Source organism: Narcine bancroftii, chromosome 2 (genome assembly GCF_036971445.1).
Source record: "Narcine bancroftii isolate sNarBan1 chromosome 2, sNarBan1.hap1, whole genome shotgun sequence".
Taxonomy (NCBI): domain Eukaryota; kingdom Metazoa; phylum Chordata; class Chondrichthyes; order Torpediniformes; family Narcinidae; genus Narcine; species Narcine bancroftii.
Genome location: NC_091470.1, coordinates 38,233,683 through 38,249,654, shown reverse-complemented (window position 1 = coordinate 38,249,654; position 15,972 = coordinate 38,233,683). Strand labels below are relative to the sequence as shown.

The 15,972-nt window shown below is 42.3% G+C and overlaps 1 protein-coding gene across 4 annotated transcripts in view; it reads left to right on the top strand.

Moving 5' to 3' along the window:
• Positions 1-589: 589 nt before the first annotated feature.
• The window catches only part of tpp1 (tripeptidyl peptidase I), a 58,097-nt gene continuing 42,714 nt past the window's right edge, over positions 590-15,972 (top strand). For all 4 annotated transcript variants that reach the window (XM_069916364.1, XM_069916363.1, XM_069916365.1 and 1 more), the window contains exons 1-5: positions 590-801; positions 889-972; positions 5,201-5,340; positions 8,791-8,941; positions 11,897-12,018. In XM_069916364.1, coding sequence (XP_069772465.1) covers positions 704-801; positions 889-972; positions 5,201-5,340; positions 8,791-8,941; positions 11,897-12,018 — 595 coding nt within the window. In that variant the 5' untranslated portion in view covers positions 590-703. The remainder of the gene's footprint in view (positions 802-888; positions 973-5,200; positions 5,341-8,790; positions 8,942-11,896; positions 12,019-15,972) is intronic.

Below are 15,972 nucleotides of genomic sequence, written 5' to 3'. Positions count from 1 at the left end.
TTCCTGATGCAAAAGGGAGGTTGGATCCGATGGGAGGTTGGATCCGATGGGAGGTTGGATCCGATGGGCGGTTGGATCCGATGGGCGGTTGGATCCGATGGGCGATTGCATCCGATGGGAGGTTGCATCCGATGGGAGGTTGCATCCGATGAGAGGATGGATCCGATGGGATGATGGTTCCGATGGGAGGTTGGATCCGATGGGAGGTTGCATCCGATGGGCGGTTGGATCCGATGGGAGGTTGCATCCGATGGGAGGTTGGATCCGATGGGAGGATGGTTCCGATGGGCGGTTGGATCCGATGGGAGGATGGTTCCGATGGGAGGATGGTTCCGATGGGAGGTTGCCTCCGATGGGAGGTTGCCTCCGATGGGAGGTTGTGCTGAGCGAACTAGTGGTGCTCGTTTCCCAACCCTCTGCAGCAGCACCGTTTCCAAATGTCAGGAACATTTTTTTTAATGCAATCATTGAAAATGAAGGATTTAAAAAAAAATAAACCCAAGCTTTCAGTTAAGAAGTCGCAGCCAAGCCCCTTCAGATGAGGACCCAAAGCCCCTTTGGCAGGTCCATCTGGGCTGAGCATCGGGCCGACGGCGAGTCACCGCTCGCTCTTTTCTCTCCGGTTCGCCAGCGGGCCCATTGTTGGCCATTTGCGGCAGAGTTCGTCGTGTCAGCGAGTGCCCGGCGATCGTTGCAACCACGCATGTGTCCAGGCTGTTCCCGGAAGTATTTGCCGCGGGATTTGGGTCCGCGGTTCTGGGCTCGGCGAAGGAGCCCCCCCCCTCCGGCAATGGCACCGGGGTGAGTGACGACCTGCCAGGCGCAGCCTCGTGATTGCGGGACGATCGCCCCGACGTGCTCATTAATACTGTCTTCCTCCGGCTCCAGGTGCTTGCTCTTACTGATGGGCGTTTCTTGTTCCCTGGTCTCTTCCATCCGCGGCGCCTTCCTCGAACCAGATCAATATGTGGGGTAAGTCCGGATAGGATGGGAGCGGCAAACAGTTCGTGCAAAGTTACAACCTGACGGTCAGGCAGCATCTGTGGAAAGATCCGAGACCCTTCACTAAAACTTCGCCTGACAGAGTCTTTCCTGGTTTCCACGGGTGCGACCTGACTTCCTCAGCGCTTCAGCCTTGACGGCAATTGTTCCATCAAATTATTCGTTGGACTGTGTCATGCTAGGGATTTGTTGGCTGTGTGGTGATCTGTAATGACACCACGGGGTCACCAGGGGTCGCCCTTGTATATAAAGCAGTCCAGAGCTACAGTCAGTACAATTTAATAAACTAATATGTACACTAAGAGGTCTTGCAGAGAGACAAGACCTCTTAGTGTACATAATAGTTTATTAAAGCTGTCTTCTACTCGCACTGCTGGTGTGGTTGTTTGTCAGTACAATTTAATAAACTAATATGTACACTAAGAGGTCTTGCAGAGAGACAAGACCTCTTAGTGTACATAATAGTTTATTAAAGCTGTCTTCTACTTGCACTGCTGGTGTGGTTATTGTCAGTGCAATATGGGTTGGAGGCATTTTATAACAGTGGCTGCTGATACATCAGAACACGGATTGCGAAGGGGAAATGGGAATATTCATCTATTACGTTTAGGAAATAGATATTTCTATTATTGGACGGGAGCGGGCCTTTAAAATTGAGGCTGGGGCGCTCAAAAGATTTGGTAGCTTTTATCAGGGTGACTTTGTCTGGTGGCCGGTAAAATTGCGGTTTGCATTCCGCACAGATGGGGCGGCTCTTGTTCACTGACCTCACTTCCTCAACCAGAAATGGGAGGTTTTGGGTTTTAACGAAGTGAAACAGTCTAGCGATCCTCCCCCCCCCACCCACCCCCAGGGTGGCTCAGCTCATTGTGCAAGCTCTGCAACTCGGACGTGGGGTTAAGAATGATACACGCATCTAGGGGCTCGTTGAGTCTCCCGGGGGCAGTACAGAATGTCATAGTTAAATGTAGGCAATTCTATCCACCAGCGCAGGATTTTGTCGTTCTTAATTCTCCCCCTGTTTTGGTTATCGAACATAAAAGCCACAGACCATTGCTCCATGACGAGGGTGAAGTGTTGTCAGATAATGTCGCTAGTGCCTTACTGCTTCCACAATGGCGAGGGTCTCTTTCTCTACTGCTGAGTGTCTTACCTCTGACCCCTGTTGGGTTCGCGAGAAAAAGGCCACCGGTCATCCGTCTTGGTTTAGGGTGGCCGCCAGAGCCACATCGGATGGACCAGTTTCTACTTGAAACAGGATCGACTCATCTATGGACCGCATGGTAGCTTTAGCAATATGGTCCCTAATGTCCCTGAATGCTCTGGTGGCTGCTGGGCACAGTGGGAAAACTGAGGCTTTTATAACTGGGCAGGCCCTATCGGCGTAGTTGGGGACCCATTGGGCGTAGTAAGTGAACAGTCCCAAACATCTTTTTAGTGCTTTCAGCGTGTGTGGCACTGGGAGGTCTAGGAGAGGGTGCATACGGCTAGGTCTGGGCTGATTTCCCCATTCTGCACTATGTAGCCCAGGATTGGCAACTTCCTGGTGCTAGAGACACATTTGTCCCTGTTGTATGTTAGGTTCCTTTCCTCAGCTGCCTGGAAGAAGCGTTTTAAATTTATGTCTTGATCCTCCTGAGTGCGGCCACAGACTATCACATTGTCTAAGAAGGGGAAAACTTTCAGTTGGAACTCATCTACTATTTGGTCCATTTCTCTCTGAAACAGGGACATCAAAGGGGAGTCGCAGAAATTGATACAGCCTGCTGTCTGCCTCAAATGTCGTGTAAATGCAATCGATGTTTTTAACGGGCAGTTGGTGGTATGCTGCCTTCAGGTCTATGGTGGAGAACACCTTATACTGCACAATGTTGTTGACCATGTCTGCTATGCGTGGCAGGGGGTAGGCATCTAGTTGTGTAAATTTGTTGATTGTCTGGCTGTAATCCACTACCATGTGCAGTTTTCTCCTGACTTTACTACAACCACCTGGGATCTCCAGGTGTGGTTTGTTCTAAGGCTTGGAAGGTACAGAAAATTAACACTCTTGTTGAATGAGGTTTCAGTGCCAAGGTGGGGTTTCATTGTTGCAGTAATGTGCACACATCAGGGGACTGGTCACATGGTGAAGTCAACTGTTTACTGATACTACTAACTTTCATCACACCCACTTGCTTTAATGTGGGGGGGGGGGGGGGAGCGCAAACCATTCTACTGTAGACTAAAAGTAAAAGAGAATACTTAAGTAATGGAATACGTGCACACAATAATAGTAAGAGATGATTTTAAAGAGTTGACAAAAATGGGGATGGGGAGAGGAGCAGAGAGATTTAGATGTAGAATTATTGAATGCAAAGCCTCAGTACAGTGGTTTAAAATGCTTATAAAAGGAAGTGGTGTGTTGGGAGAGAGATGATGAAGGTTTGAGCGGCAGAATTAGAGGAAGCTGGAGAAATGGGTTGAGGTAAATTTCTTCAGGGATTTGTACATGATGGGTGCAGGAGGACCATGTGCCATTGTGACACAGTGGAACATCTGATTGTGAACGTTAGTAAAAGGCAGCAGTGTTTTATTCAGGTTGAAGTTCACTGGATGCAGAGGATTGGGGACTGGCTTTAGGCTCTTTGGAATAGTCAAATTGAGAGATCATCTTGGTATAGAACTAAATGAGTTGAGACACGGGCAGAGGATGTTACTGATTGGATGCCAGAAGATTGTGAGTGGAAAAATGCAGTGCTGGGTCCTGAGGACACTGTTGCAGAAGAATAAGTGCCACTGACGGCAAATGTACGTAGTAGAGGAAAAGATGGTTTTATTTTTGTCAGTATTTCACTGGATGATATCAGACTCCTTCTGAGCTTGGAGATAGCTAGAGAAATGTAGTTTGTTACACAGTTGAAGTCAAAATGGAGTTGAAGGATAAGTTGGAAGACCAGTTACTATTGGATAGTTTGAATGTTCTATTGAACTGGAGAGCAGAGAGGAGAAAAATGATGGGTGTTGTCTTATTAGAAGCTACAGTACAATGGGGAAGCCCATTGTAATAAGGACACAATTAAAAAGGATATCACTGTTTTGATTCAGTGACAGAAACCTCTTGGAGAGGTTGAGATGGGGAGCACCAGAATGGTGCAAATTTGGGGGGGTACAGTGGGGCTTTGGAGCAATGGATAGAGGAGTCTGGAAAATGATTTATAATCACAGAAGAATCTAGTGTATTTTATTTAGGAGGTGATATTGATCTCAGCAGTGAAAATGAAGGGTGATGAGCACCTGAGGAAAATGAGCCCACTTGCAAAACCAGTAGCTTAATGTCTCAAGAGTATAGGATATGTTGGACTCTACAGAATGTGCCAGGGATCATGGTTAGTTTGGACGGTGAGACCTTGCAGCAGTAGGTATAAATATGCATCTGTGACATCTGAAAGGCCATAAGCAATGGAAACCATAACAATAGAATTGCCAAAATTATGTACAAGTATGAAGAGTGTTCCCAGGTGGCAAGCGACTGCACAGATGAACAGCAAAGCAAATATGGTGAGGATTGGAATTCAGGCGTTGCTTGAGTGAAACGTAAAATCTGCAGAGGCTGCATCTGCAATGAAAGCACACAAATGCTAGAAGAACTCAGCAGTCCTGCAGTCCATAGGAGTCAAAGGTATAAAGCCGTTGTCCCGATGCTCAGCCCCAGATCGACCTGTCAAAGGGTCGCTGACGCTTGGCTTTGGAAATACCTGGGTCCTCAGCACATTGCCCTTCATTTGAAGGGGCTGGCTGCCTGCTTCTTAAAAACTAACTGAAAGCTTTGTTTTTTTTTTAAATCATTCATTTTAACTGATTGCATTTTTTAATGTCCCTGGCATTTGAAAACCACGCTGCTGCAGAGGGTTGGTGGGAGAATTTTGGGCTGAGCTCTTCAAAGTATGAAGGAAACTTGAAGGAGGGCTCAGGCCCAAAATATTGGTAATATATCGTCACCTCCTATGGAGGCTGAGTTCCTCCAGCATTTCCGTGTTTTTTTAAATTCTGGCGTCAGTTTCCCACTTGAACCTATTTACAACCACTTTGAGATTACTCCATCTCTTGTCGCAAGATTTCTGTCACTTTTTTTTCCCCAGCGTGAATAACTAAAACCCGGGAAACTCCTCCAGTTAAGAGTATTATAAGTTTTCCAATATGTTTGCTGCTTTTTTTACAGTCTTCCGGAAGGGTGGAAATATGCAGGACGAGTTTCAGCCACAGACCAAATCCTGCTCACATTTGCACTGAAACAACAGAATGTTTACAAGCTGAACAAAAAGCTGGACCAATTATCAAACCCAGATTCTTCCCAGTATGGTGATGTATATTTATTTGATGCTTTATGCATCAGTATTGCTGAGAGATTGGATAACTTTATTCAGTAAATGGTTAAGTTCGAATTTATTGTCCAGAGTACATGCATGGTATCACATACAACCCTGAGGTCCTTTCTCTAGGCAAGGCAAAATTTCTAATTGCCAGTGACTGTATACTCTACTCAAAGAAAGGCAAAGCTGTAAACAAATAGACTGGGCAAATATTCAGTAATTGATAAATAATGAACTAAGTACGAGTCCCTAAAGGAAGCTCTGCTGTTCAGCAATCTGGTTGAGGGGTAGCAACTGTTGCTTTGAGTCTTTCTACCTCCTTCCTGATGGCAGCAGACAGAACAGAATGGGTGGTGTGAATCCTTGATGATTGCAGCAACTCTCTGGTGGTGGCGTTCCATGTAGATCTTCTCAATGGTGGGAAGAGTTTTGCTTGTAACGTTACTTGAGTCCTAATTTCACCCAACAGGCTCTATTCTTTCAGGGGGCAGCATTGTTGCCATCTTCTACTGCTGTAAACGGGATTTGAGTAAAATTTTAGCGCATTAAAGGTAGTGAAGTGAGAATGGCTGCAAGGAATTTCCAGCCGTAGCCACTGGAAGTTTTGTGGCTTAACTTTTACCGTAAACTAAGACCTTCCTGCTGGATTAAGGATAGAGGGATTTATTATTTCCTTGGGTGATTTTGAGAAATTATTTTTTAAATGAAGTCATTGAGCAGATAGAGGAATGGAGGACAGAACCGATGATGTTGAAATTGCAGGCACTATTAGAGGTCAACGGGTTGAATATTGTGGAAATATTCTATGGTGCATCTATTTCAATGCAAGGTGTATTGTAGGAAAAGCAGCTGAGCTTAGAGCATGGTTTGGCACGTGGAATTATGACATTGTGGCCATTAGTGAAACTTGTTGCAAGGAGGGGCAGGACTGGCAGCTCAATATTCTGGGTTTCTGTGGCATGAAAGAACGGGAGGGGGGGGGAGGGAGGAGTGGCATTGCACATCAGAGAAAATATCAGAGCAGAGATAAGGTTATGATAGTTGGAGATTTTAACTTTCCACATATTGACTGGGACTCCCATACTGTAAAAGAGCTGGATGGCTTGGAGTTTTACAAATGTGTTCAGGAAAGTTTTCTAAATCAATAAATAGAGGTCCCAACTAGAGAAAGTGCAATATTGGATCTCCTATTAGGGAATGAGATAGGACAGGTGACAGAAGTATGTATAGGGGAACGTTTTCGGTTGTGTTATCATAATGTCATTAGTTTCAGGTTATATGGAGAAGGATAGGTCTGGGGCTCAGGTTGAGATTCTAAATTGGAGAAAGGAAATGAGAAAGGATCTAGAATGCATGGATTGCGATGAATTGTTTTCAGGCAAGGATGTGCGAGGTAAGTGAGGACCTTCAAAGGTGAAATTTTGAGAGTACAGAGTTTGTATGTTTCTGTCAGGATCAAAGCCAAGGTTAGAAGGTATGGGGAACCTTGGTTTTCAAGGGATATTGGGGATCTGGTTCGGAAGAAGAGAGAGGTGTAGGCAACGTGGAGCAAATGAGGTACTTGAAGTGTATAAAAAATGCAAGAAAAACCCTCAGGAAGGCTAAAAGAACACGAGGTTGCTCTGGTAGATGATGTGAAGGAAAAGCCTGAGGGTTTCTCCAGGTATATTAAGAGCAAAAGGATAATAAGAGATAAAAATGGTCTCCTTGAAGATCAGAGTGGTCAGCTTTGTGTGGAGCCAGAAGAGATAGGAGAGGTCTTAAATAGTGGGTTTTTTTCATCCGTATTCAGTCAAGAAAAGAGCAGTCATGGGGAGTAAGGAAAACAAACAGTGAGGTCATTAACCTATATAGATTAAAGAGGAGCAAGTGCTTGGTGTCTTGAAGCAAATAAGGGTGGATAAATCCCCAGGGCCTGACAAAATATTTCCTCGTACCCTGAGGGAGGCTATTGTAGAAATTGCAGGGGCTCTGGCAGAAATATTTAAAATGTCCTTAGCCACGAGTGTAGAGACAGAGAATTGGAGGGTAGCTCACATTGTTCCATTGCTTTTTAAAAAAAAAGGCTTCAAAAGTAATTCTGGAAATTATAGGCCAGTAAGCCTGATGTCAGTAGTAGGTAAGAGATTGAATATACAATTATTTAGATAACCATGGGCTACTTCGGGATAGTCAACATGTCAGGATAGTCAATATGTGATAGGTCATGTTTAACCAATCTTATAGAGTTTTTCAAGATTACCAAGAAAGTTGATGTTGGAAAGGCTGTGGATGTTGTCTAGTAAAGCCTTTGATAAGATCCTGCATGGGAAGTTAATCAGGAAGGTTAGACACTAGGTATTCATGGTGAAATAGTGAACTAGATTCAACAATAGCTGGACGGGAGAAGCCAGGGAGTAGTGGTAGATGATTTCTTCTCGGACTGTGACTAGTGGTGTGCCTCAGAGATTGGTGCTGTGACCATTGTTGTTTGACATCTATATCAATGATCTGGATGATAATGTGGTATGTTTGCAGATGACTCTAGGATTGGAGGTGTTGTGGACAGCAAAAAAGATTTTCAAAGCTTGCAGAGGGATCTGGACCAGCTGAAAAAATGGGCTGAAAAATGCCAGATGGAATATAATGCAGGCAAATGTGAGGTGTGGCATTTTGGAAGGCAAACCAAGCAAGGACATACATGGTAAATGGTAGGGCGCTGAGGAGTGCAGTCAAACAGAGGGATCTGGGAATACAGATACACAGTTTCCTGAAAGTGACGTCACAGGTGTATATGGATGTAAAGAGAGCTTTTGGCATATTGGCCTTCATAAATCAAAGTATTGAGTATAGGGATGTTATGTTAAAGATGTATAAGACATTGAGTATTTGGAGTATTGTGTGTAGTTTTGATCACCTAACTACAGGAAAGATATTAATAAGATAGAAAGAGTGCAGAGAAGATTTACCAGGATGTTGCCTTGACTTCAGGAACTGAGTGACAGGAAAAGGTTAAACAGGTTAGGACTTCATTCCATGGAGCATAGAAGAATGAGGGGAGATTTGATAGAGCCATTTAAAATTATGAGGGGAATAGACAGAGTAAATGTAGATAGGCTTTTTCCACTGAGGTAGGTGAGATATAATCCAGAGGACATGGTCAAGAGTTAAAAGGGAAACATTTAGGGGGAACATGAGCGGTAACTTATTTACACAGAGTATGGTGGCAGTGTAGAATGAGCTTCCAGCTGAAGTGGTGAATGCAAGCTCAGTTTTAACATTTAAGAAGAATTTGGACAGGTACATAGATGAGAAAGGTAGGGAGGGCTATGGACTGGGACTTAGTCAGTGGGACTAAGCAACAAAAAAAAAAATTGGTTGGGCCCAGACTATAAGTGCTGTGCTGAAGGGGCCTGTTTCTGTGCTGTAATGTTCTATAGATCTATTGCCTTGTTTTCAGGTAAATACCTGTCCCTGGACCAGTTATCCAGAATGATTCGACCTTCAGACAAGACTCTGCAAACTGTTTGGATGTGGCTGGGAAACTTTGGCGTACATAACTGCTCCACAGTCCAGACCTTGGATTTCTTGAGCTGCTTCATGTCTTCCAGGTAACAAAACAATTGGACAGTGGAATATTCATTTCCTTTCTTTGGAGGGATCCCTGATGAGTGTTAAGGGTTCTGCCTTCGATTGAGAGCTAGGGGCAATGTCTTTGAGAATGTAGGACTTTGTGTAAATCCAGCATGGTGAAACCGTTTACATTTCAATGAGCTCCACTCTCCATTGTTACAATGTTCAACTTTATTCCACCTGATCAGCTCCTTTTGTAAATGGCAGTCTTGGAGGGGTGGGGGTTCAGATTCCAGATTTATTGTCAGAGTACATGCTTGACATCACACACAACCCTGAGATTCCTTTTTCCTTCATGCCAAGCAGAATTACTACTTATTGGTAATGCAAAAATAGACTGTACCCAATCTGCACAGATAAACAAGTAAACAAACTGGGAAATACAGAGAGGAGAAAAAAAAAATAAAGTCCAAAAGTAAGAGTCCTTAAATGAGTCCCTGATTGAGTTTGGTGTTGAGGAGTCTGAAGGTGGAGGGATAGCAGCACAGGTACAACTCCTGTGGCACCTATTCCCCTTTCCTGATGGCAACAGCGAGAACAGAACGTGTGCTGAGTGGTGTGCATCCTTGATGATTGCTGCTGCTCTCTGTCGGCAGCGTTCCCCATAGATATTCTCTACGGTGGGGAGGGTTTTGCCTGTGATGTCCTGGCTGTGTCTACTACTTTTTGCAGGGCTTTATGCTCAGGGGTAAGACCGAGATGGAGCCGGTCAGCACACTTTCCTCCATTCATTTGCAGAAATTTGCCATGGTTTCTGATGTCATACCAAACCTCCACAAATTCCTGAGGAAGTAGAGGGGCTGACGAGCTTTCTTCACGATGCCTTTAGTGTGTTGTATCCAGGAAAGCTCTTCTGAGACAGTGACTCCCAAGAAGTTACATTAGCTCACCCTCTTTTTTTTTAACCAAGTGTATTAAGTACTTGAAATGCCCTGCCAGAGGAAGCAGAGTTCCCAATAGCATTGAAGAAGTGTCTTAACAAGTGCTTGAATTACCTTGACATAGGATCATTTGCTGGAAGATGGATGAATTATGGATGGGTAGGTGTGGGCCTGGTGGGATGAAGGTCTGTTTCTGTGCTGCACGATCTCAGAGCAGGAAGGACTCAGTAGGTCAGTCAGCATCCATAGAGAGAAAGGACGGCTGAGTGCATTCAGCTCCTCTTTGTTTGGTTGCAGATTGAAGCAATGTGATTTTAAAAATGGATTTAGAGAAACACTTGCTGAAAGCCAAAGGAAGAGCAAAACAGAAATGCTATTTCAAAAAGCTGACACAGCCTTTGGGCAGCATGGCTGCCTCCTGTACCACATCCATTCTTGATGTTAAAAGGGAATGTTAATTATGTTGGTAAGAAACATTTAAAGGGATAATGGGCAGATAATAGACTTTAATAGAATTGAAGGGTGTTCATACGGCCAGATCAAGTGTTTCAGAGTGAGAATCATAAAATGTAAAATCAAGAGTTGGGAGGATGATCCTTGAGGAGGACGTGATGAATAGAAGCTGCAGGTGGGAATTTAGGTTGGGATAAAGATCTGAAGATAGTTACATTGGCTAATAGAGAATAGCCGCGATGAAAAGAGCAGTTGGATTACAGATGATCAGGCATTCAACTAATTGATCATTAAATTCCAGGTAGAGTTTTTTTTTTCATTTTAACTAAAATACCAGTAATTATCCTAAAGGCAAGAGTTTTTTAAACTAATAAAATTCCTAGCTCACAATAAAAGTCAACTGTGCAGAATTTAGTGTGCGTTGAAAGTGCCACACTGGCTTGCAAAACATGGGTGCAGATGGAAGCAATCCCACTTGTGAGATGTGCTGATCGACACCGGTGACCTGGTAAGCAGCAGTAATTTGAATGTTAATATGATTTTTCAGAGGACGTGTGTTGTTATTACAGTAAAATCCCAATATCCAGCACCTACATGGATTGGTAGATGCTGGATAAGTGAGGGTTCCGATGGCTTGAGACTCTTTTACAATGCCTAACTAATACACCAGCATTAAGAATAAACTGTTTAAAAGACATTGCAATGTAAAGTCATTTGAAAACAATTGTTCTTAATTATGTAAAGTTCACTTTAATCAGGTAATTCCCATAACTTACAAAATTTAAATTCAAACAGGCACTGGCTGCTACGCTAACTGTGCCATTGTCATAATTAACCCCACCCCCCCACCACCAAGTTTACAGATAAAGCTTTACTAATATAGTTAATAATGTTCTAATAAAGATAAAGACTCTTAATAAGCAAGGAGAGGAACATACTTTTAGAGAGTCACCCCCAACGGCAACTGACATCAACTCTTCATTCTGGGCGACACCATTTTATTCAAACACAACTTTATTCAAACAGCTGCAAAGCAAAGCAGGACCAAGGTCCTCCACTGGCTAAATATTTGCTCCCATCTTCACCAAAGGTTTATGTTTTACTTCAGAGAACATTTACTTTTTAAACTTTTATTTATATTTTAATTTACTTTTACTTATTTTAATTCTTTTTATTTATTTGTTTTTGGTGGTTGGTTGAATTCTGGGTAAAAGAGGGTTTTTTTTACTGTATTTGTTTACAATTTAGTGTTTTAAAAAGATTGAAAATCAATATAACTCAATATTTTGAATACCAATAGGACAATATAAAAATGTTCCCAAGCTAAAGTAAAAATTAAAGATGATCAAGGGCATAGTGGGCTCTTCTAGACGTAAAAAGTAATGTTCACTTACTGAATGTTAGGTTGCATCTATGCCAGGGGGTAGTTGGGTTGGGGGGGGGGGGTAGTTTTATGAGCTCGCGTGTTGTGAACAACCTAAAGGTATGATCAATTTTCCTATTATTAACTCTTGGTGGTGGTAACATTTGTCTTCATAATTCAAGGACTGTTAATTAGTGCTGCATGACAAACTTGTGTTTATTTATCCTTCATTTCAGTACCGCTGAAAAACTTTTGACTGGATCAAAGTTTACTCGTTACACAAATGGCCATCAGACCGTGATACGATCTTTGGCTAAATACGAAGTCCCTGAAGGAGTTTCTGAGCACATTGACTTTGGTGAGCAATTATGACTATATCCTCGTGAGCAGTGTTGACCATTCATGTTAGATTTTGATATGTCATTCTTTCAGTAATTGTCTTAATTGAACATGTCACATTTTGGTTCGTTAATGAGAAGAGCGATTTGATCAAGGATTAGCTAATGTCTGTGAAGGATCGTTGTCAAGAATGACAGTCAATCATTGTTTTTCTTTGTATTTGAAGGGTGGATGGAGCTTCCATTTTTTTCCATTTTAACTCAAAAAATACCCAAAGGCCTATTGAAAATATTGGTAAAGAAAAATCTAAAAAGCGCATCTTTGTTTTTTTTTTAATCACTCCTCGCATATAATCAAATCCTGTTGTCTGCTCATGCACACTTTTGAAATGTTTTGTTTTCACATTAATCTGCCCATCAAAAAAGGAATATTGTAACTTGGGTTCGTATTTCCAACTCCAAATTAAGCTCCTTACTTAATTTTGTATTCTTCCATGTCCATGCAGTAGGCTTCAAACATTAATGGTTCAATTGCTTCTTTTTCAATATTTTTATTGGGTTTTTACAGAAATAGTATGTAAATAGAAGCCATTAACCAGAGGTAATATATAACAACATATACAGAAAACATTGTTTTATAAGAAAAATAAAACTATTATATAAATTCAATATCCATAACAGTCAAATGGAAAAAAGTAGTAAAACATTTAAACAATTCTAACAAATGGCTAATTGAAAAATATTTTTTTAAAAGTAAATATTATACAATAGTACAAATTCTACCTCCTTCCCTCCTGGTTATCTGGTAAGTACATATAATTTGACTTTTCTTTTTCTTTCTTTGGCTTGGCTTTGCGGACGAATATTTATGGAGGGGTAAATGTCCACGTCAGCTGCAGGCTCGTTTGTGGCTGACAAGTCCGGTGCGGGACAGGCAGACACGGTTGCAGGGGAAAATTTGTTGGTTGGGGTTGGGTGTTGGGTTTTTCCTCCTTTATCTTTTGTCAGTGAGGTGGGCTCTGTGGTCTTCTTCAAAGGAGGTTGCTGCCCGCCGAACTGTGAGGCGCCAAGATGCACGGTTTAGGCGATATCAGCCCACTGGCGGTGGTCAATGTGGCAGGCACCAAGAGATTTCTTTAGGCAGTCCTTGTAGGGGAGGAGTCACGTGATGGAGTAGTGGCCAGTCAGGGAACTCCAGCCCTCTCCAGAAAAGTTTTTAAAAAATACACAAAACACAAAGGTACAAGAATAAAAATTAAAACAAAGTAAAAGTAAAGGTGGGAAGAAAATGGCAGCGGAGAGAGAAAAGTCGAAAGCAACAGGAAGAAGAGAAGAAGAAATACATTGGAAGAAGAAGGTGAAGGCCTTACCTGTCCGAGGAGGCCCGCCGCGGAGAGAGAAGCCCGCTCCCTAAGGTCGGTGGAAGTCCCGAGCTCGGGACTACAAAAATGGCTCGCGGAGCTGAGTAAAAGTGCGCAACCACGCTTGCGCGACTCCTCGCGCGATGCGCATGAACAAAAACACACTGACGGGAGGGGGGAACAGCTGAGGAGTCGATCTCCACAGCTGAGGATGACAGCTGCAACACAGCAACAGGAAGAGAACACAGAAAACAACGAGAACAAGAAGAGAGTAAAAAGAAAACAAGGAAACAACAGATGGCCAACCCAGAGGAAGAAAAAGAAGAAGAACATAGAGAAATGGAAGAAGAGGGGAAGGATATATTTTTTTTTAAAGAATATATGGAATCAGTAAAAGAATAGCAATTACAAGAATTTAATGAAATAAAAAGAAGAATTAAAAGTGCAGAAGAAAAAATGAATAAAATGGAGATGGTCATGTCAGATATAGGAAAAAGAGTGGACAATGTGGAATAACGAGAAACAATCGTAGAAATGGAAGTAGAGGACTTAAAAGAGAAATTAGAAGAATCTAATAAAAAAGTTAGAGGTACAAGAGCTGTTAGCTCAGAAGATAGATATAATGGAAAACTATAACATCACCTACGGCTCCTAGAACGCTTCCACCAGCGTTGTCTCCGCTCCATCCTCAACATCCATTGGAGCGCTTTCATCCCTAACGTCGAAGTACTCGAGATGGCAGAGGTCGACAGCATCGAGTCCACGCTGCTGAAGATCCAGCTGCGCTGGATGGGTCACGTCTCCAGAATGGAGGACCATCACCTTCCCAAGATCGAGTTATATGGCGAGCTCTCCACTGGCCACCGTGACAGAGGTGCACCAAAGAAAAGGTACAAGGACTGCCTAAAGAAATCTCTTGGTGCCTGCCACATTGACCACCGCCAGTGGGCTGATATCGCCTCAAACCGTGCATCTTGGCGCCTCATAGTTTGGCGGGCTGCACCCTCCTTTGAAGAAGACCGCAGAGCCCACCTCACTGACAAAAGGCAAAGGAGGAAAAACCCAACACCCAACCCCAACCAACCAATTTTCCCCTGCAACTGCTGCAACCATGTCTGCCTGTCCCGCATCGGACTTGTCAGCCACAAACGAGCCTGCAGCTGACGTGGACTTTTACCCCCTCCATAAATCTTTGTCCGCGAAGCCAAGCCAAAGAAGAAGAAGAATAGAAGAAATAATATAAAGATAGTGGGCCTTAAGGAAGATGAAGAAGGCAAGAATATGAGAGAATTTATAAAAGATTGGATCCCCAAGGTCCTAGGAAGACCAGAATTACAGGAAGAAATGGAAATAGAAAGGGCACATAGAACATTAGCACCGAAACCACAGCCGCAGCAAAAACCAAGATCCATTTTAGTAAAATTCTTAAGATATACAACAAGAGAAAATATATTGGAGAAAGCAATGAAGAAAAGCCACTGGAATACAAAGGTCAAAAAATTTTTTTCTATCCAGACATAAGTTTTGAACTCCTGAAGAAGAGAAAGGAGTTTAATACAGCAAAAACGATCCTATGGAAAAAAGGATATAAATTTATGTTAAAGTACCCAACGGTACTTAAAATAGTTATTCCAGGGCAGCAGGGCAGCAAAACAGACTATTCTCGGATCCGGAGGAATCACGAAAATTTCCAGAACAACTACAAAACAGGCAGAGAGATGAAGACATGTAACGAAAGTAAAAATGACCACGAACTATATGTATGTGTGTATATGCGTATATATATATATCTATATATATAGATATATATATATAGATGTGTATGTATATATGTGTGTACATGAATGTATCCGTATTTAGAGGAAAATATATAGAGTATAGATAAGAATTAATAAGGGAACAGAGGAAGTAAGGAGGGAATTAAAAGAGTGACCTTTGTTATATATGAAAATTGAAATCTTTTCCGGGGGGGGGGGCTGGGTGGGGAGGAGTTACGGTCACTGCAAAATCAGTTGACGCTTGCGTGTGAATTCGCAAATCCAAATGGAGAGGGGAGATGTGGTTGCCCGACAAGGGATAAAGGGCAACTCAGGAGGGGGAGGGGAGAATGGGGTTAAAGAAATTTTAGATAGGAGAATAAGGGAAATGTTTGATGTTTTAGAAATGTTGTCTTATAAAGTGTTCAAAACAAGAAAGCAGAAATGGATAAGAAGGAAAGGTGATGATGAGGAAACGGAAAGGGAAGATAAACAAAGTATGAAATGGCTACGTTGAACTATATGACTTTAAATATTAACGGAATACATAACCAAATCAAAAGGAAGAAACTGCTAAATTTACTGAAAAAATAAAAAATTGATATAGCATTCGTGCAAGAAACACATTTAACTGAAATGGAGCATAAGAAATTAAAAAATTAAAGAGAGATTGGGTAGGACATGTAACAGCAGCGTCATATAATTCAAAAGTTAGAGGAGTAGCTATATTAATCAGTAAAAATGTACCAATTAAAATAGAAGAGAAAATAATAAATCCAGCAGGGAGATATGTAATGATAAAATGTCAGATATATTCGGAGTTTTGGAATTTACTCAATGTATATTCACCTAACGA